Here is a 20,444-nt window from a genome sequence, read left to right as displayed (position 1 = left end):
TAGCGGGTCAAACCCGTCCCGGTAGCCATACTCCATAAGGGATATAATATTTTTTTACTCGAAATATTTAAGAAATAATATTAAAAAATATAAGATTTTATATTTTTTAATATGTTAATTTTGAAATTAAGGAATCTTTAATATACGTTAGTCTTATATATCAACAATTTTCTATATGGAAAACTGAAAATTAGGATTTGCATAAGTTCAAATATTTTATAGTTAAAAATAAATTTAAGATGCCGTCAAATTGTTTTTTTAAAGATTTTCCAATATCTATTATTCAAAATTAATTTCAATGTTTTTTTGGTTAAAAATTTTCAAACAATAAAAAATAATATTTTTTTTTCGTCATATAATATTATTTATATTTTTGAAAATATGATTTAAATATATATTTTAAACATCTCATGTTATAATTTTTTATTATATTATAATACATAGGTTTTGAAAATAATTTCGAAAATATGTAGGAGATAATATTAATTAATATTTGAATAATATTTACCAATTTTAGAATGTATAGGAACGAAATATTGTGTATATAAATAAATTGAATAATAATGACAGTTTTATGTAATATTATAGAATATTAAGGGCAAATAATAAATTGGGCACAAAGCTCTCTGGCGACGACACATCAACATTTCTTCAAAAATGCTTCTTTTTTAATATATAGGGGATTCATTGATGAATTAATTGACACTTGAATTGTGTTCAATTATCTTAAGATTCATTTCTCTATATAAAACAGAAATAAACAAAAATTGAATTTGATATCAAGAAAAAATAGGATAAACATGCAATATTCATACATAATTTGTCGTTATATCATTGTCCAAATTTAAATTCTTTATACAATCTTATATGATTTAAAGTCACAACCTCTATAATCATAATCTTTACCAATTGATCCTTGTACATTGAAAGTTACCACAATCAAAGCCTATAAAGCCGAAATATCTATTGTCTAAACTAATAGTCGTTACCAATCATCCCCTTAGTTCGGTTTTAGTACTCACACTAGTAATATTGATTGTGTTTTACATCTCCGACTTAACATGCATTAACACATTTAGTTTGGTTTTATCTAAAAAAATACACACACATTTAGGGGGTGATTGACGTTCATTATTAACACCGTAATTTTTTTTTAAAGTCCTCACTGTATTTTTTCCCAATCAAACTTTTTTTTACTTTAAGTAATTTTAAAGCCTTCACAACATTTTTCTTTCTTTTTACTCTTTACTTTCAATTATTTTTAAAAGCTTCATAAACTTCGCTTTAGAAATAAAATACATAAAGGTCAACAATTTTTTTTGTTCCTCTAATATATAAAACTTCTTATAAATTCATTGATAAATTAATTGACACTTGAATTGTTTTCAGTTATTTTAAGATGCATTTCTTTATATAAAACGGAAACAGACAAAAATTGAACTTGATATCAAGATGAAAAAAATATAATAAACATGCAATATTCATACATAATTTCTGTTATATCATTGTCCAAATTTAAATTCTATATAATCTCTTATGATTTAAAATCACAATCTCTATAAGATATTACTAACAATGTACACAAATTACTAACAATATACGTTCTAATCTACACTATTAAAAGGGAAGCATTTTTAATAAGTAGACATAGATTAAGAGATTATTGCATGAAATGCCACTTAAATAGAAATAAGAATATGTATAATCCTTGAAACCAAACAGGTTGAATCGAGACAATTAAATTTGAAATTGTATATATGTAAACATATTTCCCTAATTTGATTATATATTTTGAGAAAGATCCGGAAACAATAATTTCTGATTTTGATGTTGCCTAATATACAAAATCATCTAAATTTGTTTATAGAAATAACAAAAATCTGTTTCAATTAAAATTTTAAAATCGAGCAATTAAATTCAAAATTGTATATATGTATAAAAATTTAATTTGGTTATATATTGTGAGATATCTGCGTAAAGAATATTTATGATTTTATGTTATGATTTTCCTTATACTAAAATCTATATTTTAAAACTAAATGAATAAATCTAAAATAACTATTCAAATCTTTTTCGTTAGTATCCTAAAATATATTGTGTTAGGAAAGATATATTAATCTTCATCACTATATAAGACGTGTCGAAGTCTTTAGTTACGTTCATTCACAAAAACTTTTTCCAGCATCAATATTTTGAGTTTTAAATTTTCTGACTTTTATTTTTCATTATCTTTTAGTGTTTCAGATTTGAAACTCTTCAAAAACATGTGAAACATAAAAGTCAAGACTGTTCAACTTCTAAAATACGGATGTTGTAAAAAAATTAAGTAGTTATAATTGATTTTCTCTTACTATTCTTTTGAATAGTTACAGTTTTTTTTATGTTAGTACTTATATATACAATAATTATAATATATATATAGTGTTCTTTTGCTGCATGATTATTTGTTTTTTGTTTTTTTTTAAAACAATCTATGATTATATTGTTACACATAGCCTATTGGTATTAAATCATATTAGTGTGATTGATTTTTTCTTTATATACTCTTAAATCATAATAAATTTTGCAGTGAACTGGGAAAGAGGCAAAACAAATATATCTTTCAGAGATAACATGGATTTGCATGTCTCGATGATGTCCACAATGTTGAAGATGACTCCCCCTCCCTGATCGAGCTTTCTTCTTTGTATCTTAGTGGGGATCATTAATACCTCAAGTTACATTGTGTTCGGTTCTAATTTATGTGTTATTTGGAGTCGATTAGAACTTGACGAGTCATTCGACTAAATCTTCATATATCCAATTAGAGTTTTTGTAATTTTTCATACTTCCAAATTTAATTTAGCACACTAATATATTATATATCCAACAATTCTATTGTTATTTAGTTTCGGTCTTAGAGTCAAAATTATTAGATTCGAGATCATAAAATTTGGATGACTAAATTGACTTTCAGAACTTCAATGTTATAGAATTTCTTACCCTCTTATACTTATTTTCTTCTTTGAGTTTATTTTTAGTTTTTTTTGGTTGGTGTATATAAAAAATATTAATGTTATTATCATAACAATCTTTCAAATATATTTTAAAAATAATTGGGAAGATAGCAATCTTTTGATTATATATCTCCCACATTGTATTTAATTATTTTATGTCACACTTAAAAATCAGACATTAAAATTTGGGATTCTAAATATCTCACAAATAAAACGTATGTATTACAAATGTTAAAAAATTTAAAATTCATAATTCTTATATGCAAACTATATGTATATATATATATACAGTATATTGTATAAATTTTGGATACTTAATTATGATATACAAACGTTTGTATAACTTATCAACGTGATTGTGTGCTAAATTTTGGGAACATGATTTTGAGGAAATGAGAAAAGAATAATGGGACTGAAACGGGATGAAAGGAGAGGATGAAAATATAAATTTTAAAAAAAACAAAATACAGGGTCATGTTAGAATTAAAATAAGTTAATGCTTCCAATATATTATGTAACATATATTTCAATTTATCTGACATAAAAAACTTCAAAACAAAAAAGAAAAAACATTAAACTATGTTCTATAATAGTTATAAAAAAATTAAAACAAATAAATGTAATTCAATATAAATGGACAATATTTTCAATAATAAGAATTAATAGGTCAACTATTAGCGAATATATTGCTGATAAATATATGAGGGGAATTATGGATAATGCGAATTCAAGCAGGGTACATGCCGATCAGACATAATATTTACTCATGTCGTATATGTGGAACATATTTTCTACTGGTAATAGTGCTTTTGTGCATTGCGGAGCTGGTATAACGGACGTGTTTGATCCCTTTGACAACTATATATTGGTTATCCAGTTCATGAAATTTAAATATTTTTTAGTGTTTTTATTTGGTTTGATGGTTTACGAGTTTAATAAAAATATAGCTGATCACTAATCCAGATCATGTTATAAATGCTATACCAAATAAATATTTAAACAATTAAAATCGTAATTTTCACATATATCTTTATTTGTTAGACTAAAATATACAATCTTAAATGGGAAAATTATTATTAAAACCATAGTTATGAGATGGAAAACATGACACATAGGGATATGCTGGATTTTTGTCCTAAATTAGACATACCATCTTTAGTTTACTATTTTTTAAATAGAGTTGTCTTTACTAATAACAAAACAAATTTGATCATTTTTTTTTGTCTAAACCAAATTAAAAACAAATTAAATACTAAATTGGTACGAGTTTGGATTATAAATGTTAATAACATTCTTAAAAAATATGTTTACAAACATAACCTGCATGTACATAATAAATTATAAATGAGTTAGTAAACTTAGTTTTTAAAATCATCCGAATCTAGTTGATCTTAATACATTGACAATTACTACAGTAAAGTCCATACAGCCGAAAATTTTTATAGTCTAAAATAATAGTCATTATCAATAGTTACTAATAGATAATTTATGTTTTTGTTGATATGGTAAGTACTTCTCATATGGTAAAACGAAAAATATTTTTACTAACAAGAAACTTTTTAATCCAATCTTGGTAAGTTATTTAAGGGTTTGACTTGTTTGTTAGAAAAAATAAAGAATACCAGAATAACCATCAAATTTAGTGGAAACGAGTATAAAAGTTTTTGTAAAATAATTATTTACAGTATGTTAACAAACTAGCTTTTGTAAATTAATCATGTTTTACATATTTTTTAAAAGTGCTAGTAGTATATAATTAACATTAAAAAAAAGGCGCGTGAAGTAAAGATGATAATAATAGAAAACAGCCGAATTATGTTTTAAAAACAAGAATAAAATTCTGTATATCATTTTATCTCCATGTATATTAATTTAAGAGGTTGTTTAATTTACGTGTGCAATCGAGTTCAAGTAGAACGTGGGACAAACAATATACACAGATTTCGTTTCTACAAAAATCCAAGTTAACCAAAGAGAATAAACAATTAGATATTTTAATTAGTACAAATCAAAGTCCACACTTGAACACTACTATATTATTTTTTATGTGATTGGTCCATATCGCAAATAGTAATGGTAGGCCTTAGAGAGAGACTGAATCATACGTGCGACGGAAGCGCGTGAAGTGAGATGATATTAGTACAAGTGCAGCTGACGTGGCGTGTTCATGCTTTCCTTCTTTATATCCCAATAATAAAAAATAAATATATTTGTAGAAAGAAACACTTTTTTGATGGAGAGACGCAAAAATAAAAATGTGAAAGAAAAAAAACCCCAAAAAGAAGAAACAAAAATCGTTAATAGAGCCGATCGATATCTTCGCCGCTGAAATCTGGAGATTGATTTGAGAATTACAGTGACTGAGACTCGTGCCCGTCATCTGAGATCGGAATATTAAATCCTGTGATTTCTCTTACCTGTGATTTTGTTGACTGTGTTGTATCATTTTGTGGTGGTGGAGGAGGAAACTATTCTCTAGGGTTCTTCTTCTTTATTTTACATGTAAGTGAGAAAACTTGAATCAGATTACTCGTTCCTTCTACCTAATCGGACAAAAGGAAACAAACCCCTATGATCGGACAAGAGAGAAGAAGAGGTTAGATCTTCACCGAACTCGAGATCCCATCATCGTACTGTTTGATTTTTTCCTCTCTCCTTTTTTTTTTTTTTTTTTGTTTTCTCTCTCGCTGGGACTGTGAACAAGGGATTGCCCCCAATTATAACAAGTTCGGATTGAAGCTGCTCTGTTCTGTGAAGCTGCAATAATAACCTCAAAAGTTCCCCTCCTTGGTTTTGAGACAAAAATGGTTTCGCTACTACTACTACTGTGAGTTCCTTGGAATCAGAACTGTGTTATATATATTAGGGGTTTTTTTGTGTGTGTGTGTGTGTATATTTAGTGGATCAAAGAAAGATGCATGCTAGGCAACGTAATCTTGGGAATGGGTATAGATCTGGTTCTATTGGAATGGGTTCTCGAATTTCCCCTGATCGTCCTATGAGAGGACATGGTTTCTATGGTTCTGATCACCAGCACCGTGGCTTTAACCGTGGATACGGACGAGGAAGGGGACGCTCTAAATCATACCTGAATCAGCTGCCTCCGCCTCTCCCTCATCCACCTGTGCAACGTAGAAGTGGTGGTGGTGGTGGCGACGTTTTCATGGAGGCAGGTCGTCTAGCAACAGAGTACTTGGTTTCTCAGGGTGTTTTGCCACAAACTGTGCTTTCCAATAAATGGCAGAATGGTAGTAATTTCAGGAAGCAGTCTGGTGAGTTTCAGAGTTCCAGGTCACAAGATGCATCGCGAATGGATGCTTCAGCTCCTCCTCCCCCAGATAAAAGGAGGTATATTGATGGCTATAGCTCAGCTGGCTCCAGGAATAGTTTGAAAGGAAGGAGGTCTCACTCTCACCGTTATGATTCGGATTTTGGGAGGAGCGGATCTTCGTCTGAGAGGAGTAAAGCTTTTGAGGCCGAGACAGGTGATGACTCTGTGTCTGGGCATCAAGAAGAGCAGCCACTTGCTGAGGATATTGCTAGTTCTGTTCAGCGGTCAGCCTCCGGTGAGTTCATGAGAAAGCGTGAAGGAGCGGGTGACTCTGAGTCTGTGCTGGACAAGTACAATCTCCAGGATGAGGCACAGTCCAAGACAGGTTCCTCAAGTGCCGGGAAAGAGATATTACACGATTGTGAAATCTCAAAAGTATCTGAAGGTTCTTCTAGCTTGAGCGCTGGATCAGGAGAGATGAAAGGTAGGTCTGTTGGTAATAATGGTGGAGAGAATGAGAACCAGACCGCTACCGAAGATGGATCAATCCATCAACGTTTTGAAGATGCATCTATTGATCAGCATTGTGGGGCTGATGAATCACTCACCAAGAGTGATATTGATTTGGCAACACTGTGTAAATTTGAGAAGGTGCCTACGAGGACACGCTCTTCTCTGACTGCAAAGGGCCCAAGGCATTATTTGAGTCAAAATATCAGGGAGACCACTCATAATTCTGGACTCCTAGAAGAAGATCAAACCCAAAAACGATGTGAGACTCGAGACCAATCATCTGGAAAAGCTGATAGTACTGGCGATGGAAATATCAGTGACCAAGCTGAAGCTTCGGCTTTTGTTCAATTTGTTGAGAACAGTAAATGTCATAGGTCTAATTCTTTCCCCAATAGCATTCTCAGGGATAATAGTGAGAAAAATTCAGGATTAGAATTGCCTAATCTGCACAGATCACATTTGGTGGGGAAAGTAGGTGATAAACGGGCTTGTGAAGACAGTGACTTGGAGGAGGCAGCAAAAAGACAGAGAGATTGGGTTCCTTTGCCAGTTTCTGAAGCCAATGAACGCCAAACCCAATGCAAACCTGAAGAAGAAGAAGAAGAAGAGCCAAGCTCATTCAACAAAAGACTTATTGACCGTGCTGCTGGAAGAAGGTTCAGCAATGAAAGTCTGGTTAATAACTCTACACACACGGGCGAAACAGGTCCTGGGTATGCTGAAGAACATCAGCTGTTTCCTGCTTCGTTTAAGATCTGTGACCTAAATCTAGGGGGAGCGTCAGATGTGAATGATGGCAAAAGGGGATCTGGTAAAGCTGTTGATTTTGATCTCTCAATCAGCAGTTCTAGTAAGTCTCTTGAGTTCAGTACCAGTACTCGGATGAGCAATGGTAAAGAGATAGAAGTGATTGATTTGGATGATGATTCTCCAGAGGTGGTAAAGTCCAACAATGATCAGGGAAGAAAGTGCGGCTAAGTCCTACTCTTACAACTATATATGTACACACATGTTTTACATTTGGCTAATGGGTTTTTTGACTGACATATCTAACAGGCAAGAAGCTGCTCCATATATGGGGATTGATGATGTTACAGACTACAATGAAGGGCTCATGATGGTAGAGTTTCTTGATTCCTTTGGAAACATTCCTCCAATAAACCCGGGTAGCAGTAGCGTGGCACAGAATAACAACGCAGTTAGCCTTCAAGATCGAGAGGTACTTACTCTACTTGTCAAGTGTTAGGCTAGGATAGAATTGGGCTTTGGTGCTAACTAACTTCGTCTGAAAACGTCTCAGGGAGCTATTGGAAATGACCAAGTAGTAAATAACACAGACGATGATTCGATATTCATGTCACTGGGCGAAATACCACTGAGTAAGGCGGCAACAGTTAACTTGTAGAGTGTTTTATTTCGCCTTTGTTATTACCTTCTTATATAGCACAGCTGATTGACTAATTATGTGTGTGCAGCATTCTTGCAAGCTTGGGACCAACCTCCAGCTCGAGGCTACGAGAAGCCTTTCTGATTCGCCTTATATTATGTATTTCTCTCTCTCTATCTCTCTCAGTGTAATGAGTGTGTAGCCCATATCGTTTGCGTTAATCCTCTGGGATGTAAGATTGTGATGTTTTGTGTTTTATGATCGTAACCTTGTAATCTTCTGTTTATTCTCCAGTCCAGTGTACCCTATGTTTTTAGGTTAGTAGTTGAAAGGTATCATTCAACTTTTATATCAGTCCTAGAACAATGTAAGAAAATAACCAAAGCCCCAAGGCATTATTATGAAATGATATTTTGTAGGAATGAATGAGGTGTCCAATCTCACGGTCAATAAATGACTAAGTTGATACTGAGAGTGCATCCGATTTCGCCACGTGTTTTATTCCAACCACCCACACGTCTCTATGTATGTGTTCGTTTATTTTCTCCAAAACAAGAAAAAACCGAATTTTTTTCTAAAAGGAACAAAATTGATCGTGAGGAAAAAAGAAAAAGGAATAAACTTTATATTCCGACAATGCAACTTTCCACATTGAAGGGGTTGTTAATATAGATAGATCTGCGAATCCGATCATCATCGAATCGGGATTAGGGTTTTCACTTCTTTTGCGTTTTCGTACCCTTTTTCCCCAGAACCATACGTATGTATGTATGTGTTGTTCTTCCATTGATTGAGCGAGCTTGTTGCATTTTTGGGAATCATTCAATTGCTCTTGATTGATCTGGTAGATGTTGGTGGGCGCATGGTAGGCAAATTTCACACCTTTATATATTCGTCAAGGAACGAATGAGTTTTGTAACTTTGGTGGTGAGTTGACTTTTGATTATTCCCCGCTTGATTGGTTTTTTGTTTTCTGGGTTATTGATTTTGAGCTACCTTGCTTCTGAAGCCGATATGATTTTTGGAATCTTGTGAATTTTTGAGGGAGAGAGATTATTGATGGATTTGGAGAGTGAAAGCTCTGCGCTTGAGTCTGTTGACGATAATGTTTTGATTCAACAAAGTGCCAGCAACAACAACGTTGCTGATGATGATGATGATGATGATGATGATGATGATGGTAGGAGTTTGGACAACGGGTCTTTCTCAGATGAGAGTGTGAAACTTGTTTCCACGTCTTCTACTTGTGTTGAAATCGGTACTGATAATAATAATAAACCCATGGATGATTTTGATTCACCTGGTGCTGGTGCTGTTGGTGGTTCTTCTTCTCCTGTTTCCAAGGGACGAGGGTTGAGAAAATGGAGACGGATCAGGAGAGATCTTGTTGTTGTTAAGGACACGTCTGCCAATACGGAGAAGAATAGTAGCAAAGTTTTGAAAAAAAGGGTGTCAGGTGCTGCTCATTCACATGGTAAACAGATAATGTTTCAGTCATCCCAAGTCGAACAAGAGAGTCAAGGATCTGTTGGGTCTGTGAATATGTTGAAAAGTACCGGTGATGGTTTTGATTTACTTGGGAGTACTGGTTATGACTCTAGGTTTGTGGCAGGGACTGGTTTTTCAGCTGGTATTGATTTAGAAAAGGATGATGATCGTAGTAGCAGCAAGTCCTCGACGGCTGCAAGAGCTCCCAAGTTTATTAGGTATGAGAAGCCAATGATTAGTTCAGGTCAGAGAGGAAACAGTCGTGTAGAGAATAGTAAGAAACATAGAGGAGATAAGGGGCTCGATATTGACAAGGATAACTCTTATTCCAGCTTGGAATCTGATTCAAGAAAGCAGAGTGGAAGAATGATGGATTTCAACAGTGGAGAAAATGGCGATGAAGCCGATATGAACGGAGAAACTTCAATGAGAAAAGATGATGCCGGAGGAGAAGGAGAAGAGTCGGTAAACACGAACAATCGTTATTCAGAAGAACTTGATCCACTAACAGAGGCCATCGACGGTTTCTTGGCCTTGCGAGATGCTCTTGAGAAAGGTATAGCAATCTAATCTTGCATTATTTTTACGTCTGTTCCATACCTATATCTTGTTATGAGCCTGCATTCTCATGTTGGAATCAACTAATAACATCACATGAAAAATGACTTATCATGTTTAATGGGATGCAGAGGTTCAGCAATTTCAGGAGATCGGGAAGGAACCAATGCCACAGCATCATGAACAAGCCAGCGAAGTAAGTTCACCTCACTCGGAGATTGTAACCCTGGTTAACAATGTTGAGCAACTGGAGATCAAGCTAGAAGAAACAAGGTCCATGCTCGAGGTGAAAGAATCACACATCCGTGAGCTTGAATCCACCGCGAACCATAACAAACACTCGTTGGGAGGAACAGAGACCATGGTTGAAGATACCTTCCGGCAGAAGATTGAGGCCGAGATTGAATATCTGATATATTCAAGATCTATTGATAACTTGAACAGTCAGATGAAGTTGATTGATGAACAAGAGTCATTGGCAAAAGAGGAAACGCATGAGACGCTGAACAAGCTAGGAAAAGTACAAATGAAGGCTGCAAATTTAACAAACAGAGCTCAAGACCTGCAAAACGAGTGCATAGAAATCACCGGAACCATCAAGAAGACAGCATGTAAGACCACTTCATGCTTTCTTATACAGTTAGTATTGATGCTAACAGTAGTTTTGTCGCTCCTGTCTCAATTGTTGCCGAAGCCAGATATTCCTGTACCCACATGACATTTGATTTTTGATGCAAACTGAGTTTTTCTTGGCTTTTGGCTTTTCTTGTTAACATTTCGGCTATAAGTTTTGCCTCTGGTAATAAAATTGATCAAGATAAGTCTCGCTTCTTCTTTTGTTGTTTTTTCTTTTCTTTGTAGATAAAACTAGTCTCTACACTTGGTCAGTAACAGAACAGTTTGAGAATTCTATCTATTTTGTTAGCTAATGAGGTATCAAAGTGAAATAGAAAGGTGATGAGACGACGAGTGGTCAATAGAACAGTTCGTTAGCTCTTTCACTTTCCTTTGATTGATCAAGTCAGCACGAAGAAAGCCAAAACAGCAGTCGCAGCAGAGATCAACAGCGTGATGAGACGAGGTGTGGTCGAATCAGCGGTTGAGGAGGCGTTTAGGTTAGGTGAATAGAGAGGTGGTATAGGGCAAACAAGTCCATCTTTCCTTTCTCTGCACTCGTTAGCGAAAAGACCAGGAGGGTAGTTACCGTAAATATTCATGTAGCTGAACATTGTCTGTGCACAATCACTATTCATGTCGTTGATCTCAGTCGCATAACGACATGCAAACTCTTTAAACGCCAAACAACATTCTTTAGCTGGAAACGCTGGACCTTTGCACCGCCTTGTCAAGACCTTGTAGTCCAGATACTCAAAGTTAACTTCACATTCTGTTTCAAACCAACGAAAACACGAGTGCAGTGTCACACCACTTATATATGACACAAATTTGATATACCATCCAATCAGATTTGAAACTTAACCCAACAACCCACCCACAAAAATACTATTAGATATTAAAATCAAGATTGAGTAAATTGGTTTTGTTACGAGTCCATGTAGTATACACTATACAGACATCAATATTACATGCCATCAGACTTATATTACTCACACATATACAAAAGCAAAAGTAAATGAGTTCATAGAGTTATATTACTCACACATCAATATTGTTAATTAGACATGTCAATGAGTCTTGTCTTACTCACACATCGGCTTACAAAAGCAAAAGTAAATTGCCAAATATATCTAACCATCAAATTAAAAGGGATACGTTACATACTTACTTTTCTTGGCATGAAGAAGGTTCCTTCCACTAACCGAGGTCTGACATTCGAACACGTTATCTACAATTAAGGACCCAATAGATCATTATCATGCATCTCCAAACACCCAAAATCTAATCTGAATTAGAAATTGAGAGAGTTAAACAAAATACTACTTATGGAGGAATAAGGAAGACAATTATAAAAGACATACCCGAGATGGAACTCGAAGTGGAGAGAGATATCAATAATAATGCTATCAGAAGAAATAATAATGTCAGCTCCATGAAATTTTTTGTTACATGAGCTGAAAAAATTCCAAATGAAAGAATACTCGAGGAAGGTTTTTTTTTTTTTTTCTAATTATAATTTCGAAACCTTATTAGGGAGAGACAGATAACATAGGAAAAATTAACGTTTTCCTAATTTAAACGGTATTTGTTTTGAAAACGTCAGAGGAATTAAATACTTAAACAACTAGAATGAAAAAGTAAACAAACCCTTGGAAGTTAACTTATGTTTTATTTGTTTTAAGAACCCCAAATATCTAATTAATTCAGAAAGCCCCTCAAATTTTTGAGACAAAAACACTCTGAAACATCCATACATTCACATTTTTTGTAGACTGAAAAAATGAACTAAGTCCAAGATTGTAACAATGAAAAATTGCAGATGATCATATGCGTATATATACATAAAGTGTACGAAAAAATGTTTGACTGTGCACAAAAATATAAATGCAAAAGTTATTATTATCGACATTGGATCACAACAAAATCATGTACATTTCTTTCATGGACCAAATTATAGAATATCATTATTTTTTAATTAGGGTGATCAATTGAAATATTAAACAACGTACGTCCAAGTGGGAATTAGGGTGACTCTCTCTAGTATATATATACATTAATATTCCCTAGAAAATATTTAGTTATTGATTTTAGTTAGCATCCGTGGAATAATTTCGTGTTTTATGATAAAACGAATGAATATTTTATATGATGGAGAGTTATTGTTTTCTTATTGATTAAACTATCAAACTATATAGTATATATACCAAACCATTACTTAATGGATAATTAAGTGATTGCGTAATTGCTCTCTGATTATCTTACTCGTCATGAATGCAAAGTCAATTTGGACGTATTCATGATGAATGCTTACTGTTTCTGTGGAAATTCTACTTATAGATAAAGTTTTGATCATAATTTCAAAACTGCTCCTAATTAATGTCCACCCATCTCTACTCTCTAGTGCGTGTTTTTTTTTTTTTTTGCTTCAAGGATATATATCTTTTTGAACAAAAAAAAAAAAAAAGATATATATCTTTTTATCACACCAAAAGTAAAACTCAATTTTCACACTAGTGAAAATTTGATTTGAATATTATCCCAAACAATACATAAAGGAAACCTAAGTTGTATGTGTGCGTTTTTGTAACTTGCAAGTGGGGATAGCATGCAGTTAGTTAAAATTTTTAAAATAAGGTAGTTTTGAGTACCTGGTAGACGAAATGCGATGACATAATAACAAAGGTACAATGTTATAGTTGTTGGTGATATTAGCCCACTCATAAACTGATACTACAACAGTATATTACTTGTTATTTATGTACATTTTCAAGGATAGACTCATTTTTTTTCTTTCATCAATTCATGTATCTCGATCTATTTGGCACAGCTGGAACATAAGTTGCATAACATCAATTAACTTACTTGGAATTCCACTTATTGAGAGTTTTTGAGCATTTTCAAACTTTCCCCTATTGTCCATTTTTGAAATTAGATGTTAAGGTTCTCTACGGCATTCCGAATATACTTAAAAGTAAGCGTTGGTAGATGACGCATAGAACACCTTCAATTGCATACATGTATGTGTGTGCATGTATCTGCGGCTATATAAAGACGTTTCACGATCCTTCCTTGTTTCATTATTAGTTAGAAGAGTACAGAGAAAATTACCGCGAAATTAATCATGCTTACTTCAGCCATGGAATTCTACAGTCGCTTCCCTCAGGTGCATGAGTCAGGAGAGCAAGTGAGGATAGGAAGCTTTGGCAAGGACAAAGCTCTGGAGAAAACTGTTGGTACACTGCTGAGGTCAGCATACGGTTCACTTTATGGAGATCCAATGGCGGTAGACATTTTGATCGATGACAAGAAAAATCTTGATTTTCACACCATCTATCATGGACTTCACGAGAACATCTTTTCTGAACTGCATATGCCGGATAGCCTCCATGTGGCCACTGCCGGGGGTTTGGAATGGCTCTCGAAGGTATATAACAATTTAATCAGCAAAAATAAAATTGATAACAAATTAGATCTTAGCTAGACCAAAAAAAAAAGATCCATATTAATTCTATAACTGCGTTATTATATTCTTTTCTCGGTACCGACAAAAGTAAAGGAGGAAGGCTGGAACAAAGGGAAGGCGTGGATAGAAGGGGCTGATCAGCAAGTGGTGAGGGCATACGCGGAGCAAGCGGAAGAGGACTTACTGAACTTCTTGAAGTATCGGAAAAATGAGATCAAGATCGGAGGATCATTGTTTATGATGATTGGTGGTCGACCTTCCTGGTCGAAGAACCAATTAGGTGACAATGACAAAGACTCGAGTCTCAAGCATCCTTTCACAAGTTACATGGATCAAGCATTGCAACTTCTAGTAGACCAGGTTAGACAATAATTAAAAGTCCATGATGATGTCACTTGTATATTATTAATTTAATATATGGAGTTTAGATATAACGTTTTTTTATTTATTGGTGCATGTATAAAAGGATGTCTTAGACGTGAAGAAAAGAGATGGTTTCAACATCCGAGTGTACTTGAGAAGTACGGAGGAGGTCAAGGCGGCGATCGATCGTTGTGGTGGTTTCCAAATAGAGAAAATGGTCAATCTGAAGATAGCCGACAACATGAACGCGACTCCGATGACGTGGATTGCAGATCCGTCACTATACGGTAAGAAAAGGGCTGAGTTGGCTGAAGACGCTGCTGGCCAGTTCATTACGGATCGTTTCGGTTCGGATATGAAAAATAAGCTATTCGAACGATACGCAGAGGTAGCTAAATTGGACACCACTCTTATCGACAAACCTTGTTTCTTCCACATGATCGCCGTTTCCGTCACTCGCATTTGATATATTCACTAATATCAAAATTAACAATAATAATGCCTTTTTAATATACGACTGAATAGTGAATACTACTATATATGGCCGAATTATGTAAAAAAGTTATTTTATATGAGACGTGGTGATTTATTAATTTTGAGTTATTGGTATGTGGTATAATGATCTTTTTTTTATTGAATATTTATTCTAATTTTGACTCGAACATATAATGTTTAAATGCGGTTGCCAATCTGATATAAGTATAAGTATACCAAATTAAATAAATAGCAAGTTGGATAAAGACATAAAGTAGAGAAAAAATATAATTAAAATGAGTTATGGATATATTAAAATTTTCATAAATATATATATCCAGTGGTTATCAAATGCTGATCACACAAATAAAAATAAAAATAAAAATCCTACATTCAGTTAATGAATACAATCAACTAATTGTAATTATATATATATATATATATATATTAATATTTATAAGATCTTCTACTGGATATTATATATATGTGATTCATCACAGAAAACAAAAGGAATATTAAATTGCCATATCCTAGACTTCAAATTCCCCTATGGGGTTGTCAAAAAAAAAAAAAAAAAATTCCCCTATGGGTTTATACTTTATAGCTGTCAAAAAGTGAGTTATATCCCATTTACAGATCTGCATTGTTTAATTCGTTTGGATATTTTTAGCCACTGGTTTGTTACAATTAAGTTGCTAGTATGGTGTTTTGGTATAAGAATCTCCTACAAAAAGTTGAGGCAAATAATAATTTAAAAACCACCATAAACAATAAACACACAACACAATGATATATAGTCCATGCGTGGTTTATGTATGAATTATTAACTTGAAATATAAAATAAAGCTTTTATTCAATTATCTATGAAATGAACAGATGTAATTGTTAATATATGTCTTAAAAAATAATATTCATAATACTACAGTTCAACTACAATTTATAATTTATATATGTTATATAGTGTTTCATAGAAGCTTCATGAAAAAGAGGAAAAGTTAAAGATATTTTTGATTACAATGTATTGTTGAAATTATTTAAATAGTATTTACTATAGTAATAAGACCATTACTTATAGCAAAGTCAACTATATATGGTATTTTCGTTAAATAGTTAAGATAAATTATATATTTTTTTATATTTTTATATTTTTTGGAAAATAAAAAACCAATAAATAGTCTAGAAAGAAAAGTGTAAGATCTTACTTGATTTTTTGATAGATAATTTTATGTTGTCCTATATATTAATTTTATTGTCATCATCTAAAGTAATTAATAGTTAACAAAAAATAGTTTTATATATGATAAGTCAATTTTATAATAATTTATTAAAACGATATCACAAAAAAAATATCTTATACTATAAGTTTAACCAGTTTTTATAATTCATGAAAATAAAAGTGTGTGAAATTTAATATATTTTTTTATTTTCTATATATTGTCTCTATTTCTAGTTATTTTAATATAAATAGTATGATTAATAATAAATTAAATTTTGAAATTATTGTTTTCTGTTATATCATTGGGTGATATAGCAATTATGTTATGATACCATTCTGTTTTTTTAGTAGTACAAATAATTTAAGCACAATCAAAATGTAACTTATAAATTACTATTAAATACAAATTTGAGTTGTGTCTTTAATACAATATATATGATTATTGAATATGATGTGAGTTTTTTATATATTAGAAAATATTTTATATTAAATTATTCTATCATAAATTAATTTGGTTTTAGTTTTTATTTGAAATGTATGAAACCATTTTATAGTAATAGGACAATTAGTTACAGCAAAGTTAATTAATTTTTCTATGTTCGTTAAATAATTATGATAAAATTAATTTATTTATAGTTTTTTTTCCAAAAAAAAAACTGATAAGTAATCTAAGAAATAGATAAATTATGTTGTCCTATAGATTAATTTTATTTTCATATCTAAAAGTAATAGTTAACAACAAATAATTTTATAATATGATAAGTCAATTTTAAAAGAATTTATTAAAACGATATCACAAAAACATATATCTTATACTCTAAGTCTAACTAATTTTTTATAATAATTCATGATAATAAAAGTGTGTCAAATTTAATATAAATATTTTTTTCTTCTATAAATTGTCTCTATTTCTAATCATTTTAAAATAAATAGTATAATTAACAATAAAATAATTTTGAAATTATTGTTTTCTATTATTTATTGAGGGAGATAAAACAATTATGTTATGATACCATTTTCTTTTAGTACATATGTTTTAAAGACATTCAAACTGTAACTTATAGAATACTATTAAATACAAATTTGAGTTGTGTCTTTAATACATTATATATGATTATTAAATATAATATAATATATATATATATATATATTTGAAAATATTTTATATTTTTAAATTAGTCTATCATAAATTAATTTGGTTTCATGTTTTACTTTAAAAGTATGAAACCATTTTCTATTTTTATTTGGTTTTAATTTGTTTATATTTTTTAGTTGGGTTGATCAATATTTTTTTTTAGGTTCTATGGTGTATGATTTCATTATGAAATATATTAGTTGATAAAACTAAAAAATGGAAAAAAATATATTTTGTAACAATGTTGAAATTCAAAAAGCAAACTATACAGCAATTATCTTTTTTTTTTATCAAACTATACACCACATAAGATACAAATAAAATAAAGTCAAATAAAAAAATAGAATGTTAAATTTAAAATTAATGGGAATGACATGTGTCACAAAAGTAAAGTGCCAAATATCACATTGTTAGGCAAAGTTAGAAAAAACCTTCTCTTTGGGGCTGTTATTGGAGAAGTGATTTCTAAATTCATATGGAATTGTAAATTCTCAAAATCAAAACACATGGATTTTGAAATAACATGTTTTATCCTTGGATTTGAATCCTTCTATTTTACACTTTCAAATCCATACAAATCCATTTAAAACATACTGTGGATTTTGAAATCCAAACAAATCATTAAATGAATAACATGGGATTTTAACAAGTATTTGTAAATCATAGAACCAATAACACATAATTTTAATAAGTATTTTAAAATCAATGATTGAATAACATATGATTTTTGTTTGGATTTCCAAATCCATTAAAATCATAGAACCAATAACCCCCTCTTATTATATAAGATTTTTAGGTTTTATGGTGTATGATTTCATTATGAAATATATTAGTTGATAAAACAAAAAAATAGAAAAAAATATATTTTTGTAACAATGTTGAAATTCAAAAAGCAAACTATACAACAATTATCTTTTTTTTAACAAACTATACATCATATAAGATACAAATAAAACAAAATTAAATAAAAACTATAATATTAAATTTAAAATTAATAAGAATGACATGTATCACAAAAGTAGAGTACCAAATGTCACATTATTTGGCATAGTTAGAAAAAACTTTCTCTTATTATATAATATAATAAGATATTATTAATTGTTTCTATGAGATGACGCCATATCACCTCATTTCAGTTCAAATCCAACCTTACATATGCAATAGTTTAAATGTTTTAAGAAACAAATCTAATTAACTTTTTTTTTGTGCTTTACATTAATTCAAACTGATATAAATAATTAATATGAACCTAGACATTTATATATATATATATATATATATAAATGCAAAACTGAACCAAAAACAGATACCATCAATTAAAGGTTTTAAAAACAAGAGCCATGGAAGAGAAGACAAAAGAAATCCATAGAACAACTACACAATCTTTATCGACTAGTTTTCATGGCGACAACAAATGCGATGATGATGATGAAGTATTTTCTGATCATGAATATATTCCCGTTGATCTAACGAGGGAGATACTAATGAGACTGCCTGCAAAATCTATCTTGAGATTCCGATGTGTATCAAAGCTATGGTGGTCGATCACCACCCAACAAGATTTCATCAACTCGTTCGCGGTTAGACAATCATCAGTTCCTCGCCAAAGACTTCTTCTCACCTTCAACCAAGATGATACAACACAAATCTTCTGCTCGCTTCCATTTGATGAGAAGTCCATCACAACTTATTCTGACGTGAAAAGTTTTCGTTTTACTCCCCCTATAAAAGGTCGATACGAGTACTATCGAAACTCTGTCCATGGCTTGATCTCTTTCCAAAATGAAACAGAGGTTATAATTTGGAATCCCACCATGAAAGAGCATGTAACATTGTCCAAGCCTATTGAACTAATGTCTAAGTACGTAATAAGCTTTTTAGGATATGATCCTACGGAGAATACATACAAGCTACTTTCGTTGGCAGAAGGTCTTGCGTTTCGGGACACATTTCAAAAGCCACGAATTCTTACACTGGGCAGTCAAGAAGCGTGGAGGGTGACCGAGAATAGCCCTCTACATTTTTCTAAAGGTTTTGGGTATTCCATCAACGGAGTTGTGTATTATAAGGCAAATATATCACGTAAGAGCATTGAGATAGTCATTATGAGTTTTGATGTGAGGTCTGAACAGTTCAAATCACTCCAAATACCTGGTGACGTCGTTGGATCAACGCTTGATAACTTGATTCATGAATCTATAATGAGTTACCAAGGAAAATTAGCATGGGTTTGCAATAATTTTGATTTTATCAAGATATGGGTTTTGCAGGATGCTGATAAACAAGAATGGTCGTATAAAGATAATATTATACCTCTACCTCAAAGAGATTTGCTTAGGAGTGCTACGTTAAAAGTTGCGACTGATACTGGTGAATTTATTTATCTACGGATGAAATTAAGGTTTAAGGATATTTCTGCTTTTTATTATGACCCCGTCAGAAAAAGTGTCCGAAGTGTCAAAGCACTTGAATATGATACATTTAGGCGCTTCTATGGATCTTGTAACGAGCCCATGTATTGTCTCGAACCTATTCCGGATCACATTGAGAGTCTCATGTCTCTTAAGGACATTTGTTCACCCTTTGTGTGACTCTTTCATGTCTTTTAGCTTTTGTTGTAATCGTGTAGCTTATTATATTTCATAGTTTGTGATTCCGCAGCATTCGTGCTTTTAAATGAAAACTATTCATTTTTTTTTTGTTGTTGTCAGTTACGTAGAATATGATAATTGATGATTCTTATTGAAGAAGGTGATCACATATTTATACAATAGGTGGTTAGTATTGCTAAGCTAAGATCACAATCCAAAGATATTCGGAGTTATCTTTACATGATAAATACAAACTATAGATAAACACTATCTATACTAATATGCCCCCTCAAGATGGACGGCGGCGACAGAGTCCAATCTTATCTGAAAGTTCCAAAAACCGAGCACGAGGGAGGGGTTTTGTGAGCGCA

General features: G+C 31.9%; 5 protein-coding genes across 7 annotated transcripts; 4 read left to right on the top strand and 1 right to left on the bottom strand.

Moving 5' to 3' along the window:
- Nucleotides 5,216-8,589, top strand: LOC104722310 (uncharacterized protein At4g26450). Its single transcript, XM_010440454.2, has 4 exons — nt 5,216-7,748; nt 7,837-7,999; nt 8,081-8,159; nt 8,256-8,589. The coding sequence occupies exons 1-4, from the start codon at nt 5,911-5,913 to the stop codon at nt 8,309-8,311; spliced, it is 2,136 nt and encodes a 711-aa protein (XP_010438756.1). The 5' UTR covers nt 5,216-5,910; the 3' UTR covers nt 8,312-8,589.
- LOC104722308 (WPP domain-interacting protein 1-like) lies at nt 8,740-11,034 on the top strand. Of its 2 annotated transcripts, XM_010440452.2 has the most exons (3): nt 8,740-9,094; nt 9,177-10,211; nt 10,345-11,034. In XM_010440452.2, exons 2-3 carry the CDS (start codon nt 9,227-9,229, stop codon nt 10,929-10,931), a joined length of 1,572 nt encoding a protein of 523 aa, XP_010438754.1. In that variant the 5' UTR covers nt 8,740-9,094; nt 9,177-9,226; the 3' UTR covers nt 10,932-11,034. The 2 variants fall into 2 exon arrangements, with proteins under 2 accessions (XP_010438754.1, XP_010438753.1); XM_010440451.2 differs by having other exon boundaries at nt 8,740-10,211.
- On the bottom strand, nt 10,919-12,265 carry LOC104722309 (GPI-anchored protein LORELEI-like). The gene is made up of 3 exons (XM_010440453.2): nt 12,193-12,265; nt 12,000-12,059; nt 10,919-11,600 (listed from the first exon to the last, which is right to left on the bottom strand). Exons 1-3 carry the CDS (start codon nt 12,263-12,265, stop codon nt 11,230-11,232), a joined length of 504 nt encoding a protein of 167 aa, XP_010438755.1. The 3' UTR covers nt 10,919-11,229.
- LOC104722307 (gibberellic acid methyltransferase 1-like) lies at nt 13,930-15,235 on the top strand. Of its 2 annotated transcripts, none has more exons than XM_010440449.1 (3): nt 13,930-14,255; nt 14,388-14,654; nt 14,761-15,235. In XM_010440449.1, exons 1-3 carry the CDS (start codon nt 13,953-13,955, stop codon nt 15,121-15,123), a joined length of 933 nt encoding a protein of 310 aa, XP_010438751.1. In that variant the 5' UTR covers nt 13,930-13,952; the 3' UTR covers nt 15,124-15,235. The 2 variants fall into 2 exon arrangements, with proteins under 2 accessions (XP_010438751.1, XP_010438752.1); XM_010440450.1 differs by having other exon boundaries at nt 14,152-14,255; nt 14,383-14,654.
- On the top strand, nt 18,817-20,137 carry LOC104722306 (putative F-box protein At4g21240). Its single transcript, XM_010440448.2, has one exon. It carries the CDS (start codon nt 18,823-18,825, stop codon nt 20,071-20,073), a length of 1,251 nt encoding a protein of 416 aa, XP_010438750.1. The 5' UTR covers nt 18,817-18,822; the 3' UTR covers nt 20,074-20,137.

The sequence above is a fragment of the Camelina sativa genome, chromosome 11, assembly GCF_000633955.1.
Source record: "Camelina sativa cultivar DH55 chromosome 11, Cs, whole genome shotgun sequence".
Classification (NCBI taxonomy): Eukaryota; Viridiplantae; Streptophyta; class Magnoliopsida; order Brassicales; family Brassicaceae; genus Camelina; species Camelina sativa.
Note: the sequence above shows the minus strand (reverse complement) of the source record. Positions and strands in the feature narration are given on the sequence as shown.

Bases quoted from the DNA above. Each gene is read 5' to 3' on its own strand.
- LOC104722310 (XM_010440454.2), top strand. From the start codon at position 5,911: ATGCATGCTAGGCAACGTAATCTTGGGAATGGGTATAGATCTGGTTCT. The intron at 7,749-7,836 runs GTGCGGCTAAGT...CATATCTAACAG, and splicing joins AACAATGATCAGGGAAGAAA to GCAAGAAGCTGCTCCATATA. The intron at 8,000-8,080 runs GTACTTACTCTA...AAAACGTCTCAG, and splicing joins TTAGCCTTCAAGATCGAGAG to GGAGCTATTGGAAATGACCA.
- LOC104722306 (XM_010440448.2), top strand. From the start codon at position 18,823: ATGGAAGAGAAGACAAAAGAAATCCATAGAACAACTACACAATCTTTA.
- LOC104722309 (XM_010440453.2), bottom strand. From the start codon at position 12,265: ATGGAGCTGACATTATTATTTCTTCTGATAGCATTATTATTGATATCT. The intron at 12,060-12,192 runs GTATGTCTTTTA...CCTTAATTGTAG, and splicing joins CACTTCGAGTTCCATCTCGG to ATAACGTGTTCGAATGTCAG. The intron at 11,601-11,999 runs GTAAGTATGTAA...GGTTTGAAACAG, and splicing joins CCTTCTTCATGCCAAGAAAA to AATGTGAAGTTAACTTTGAG.
- LOC104722308 (XM_010440452.2), top strand. From the start codon at position 9,227: ATGGATTTGGAGAGTGAAAGCTCTGCGCTTGAGTCTGTTGACGATAAT. The intron at 10,212-10,344 runs GTATAGCAATCT...AATGGGATGCAG, and splicing joins GCGAGATGCTCTTGAGAAAG to AGGTTCAGCAATTTCAGGAG.
- LOC104722307 (XM_010440449.1), top strand. From the start codon at position 13,953: ATGCTTACTTCAGCCATGGAATTCTACAGTCGCTTCCCTCAGGTGCAT. The intron at 14,256-14,387 runs GTATATAACAAT...ACAAAAGTAAAG, and splicing joins GTTTGGAATGGCTCTCGAAG to GAGGAAGGCTGGAACAAAGG. The intron at 14,655-14,760 runs GTTAGACAATAA...CATGTATAAAAG, and splicing joins TGCAACTTCTAGTAGACCAG to GATGTCTTAGACGTGAAGAA.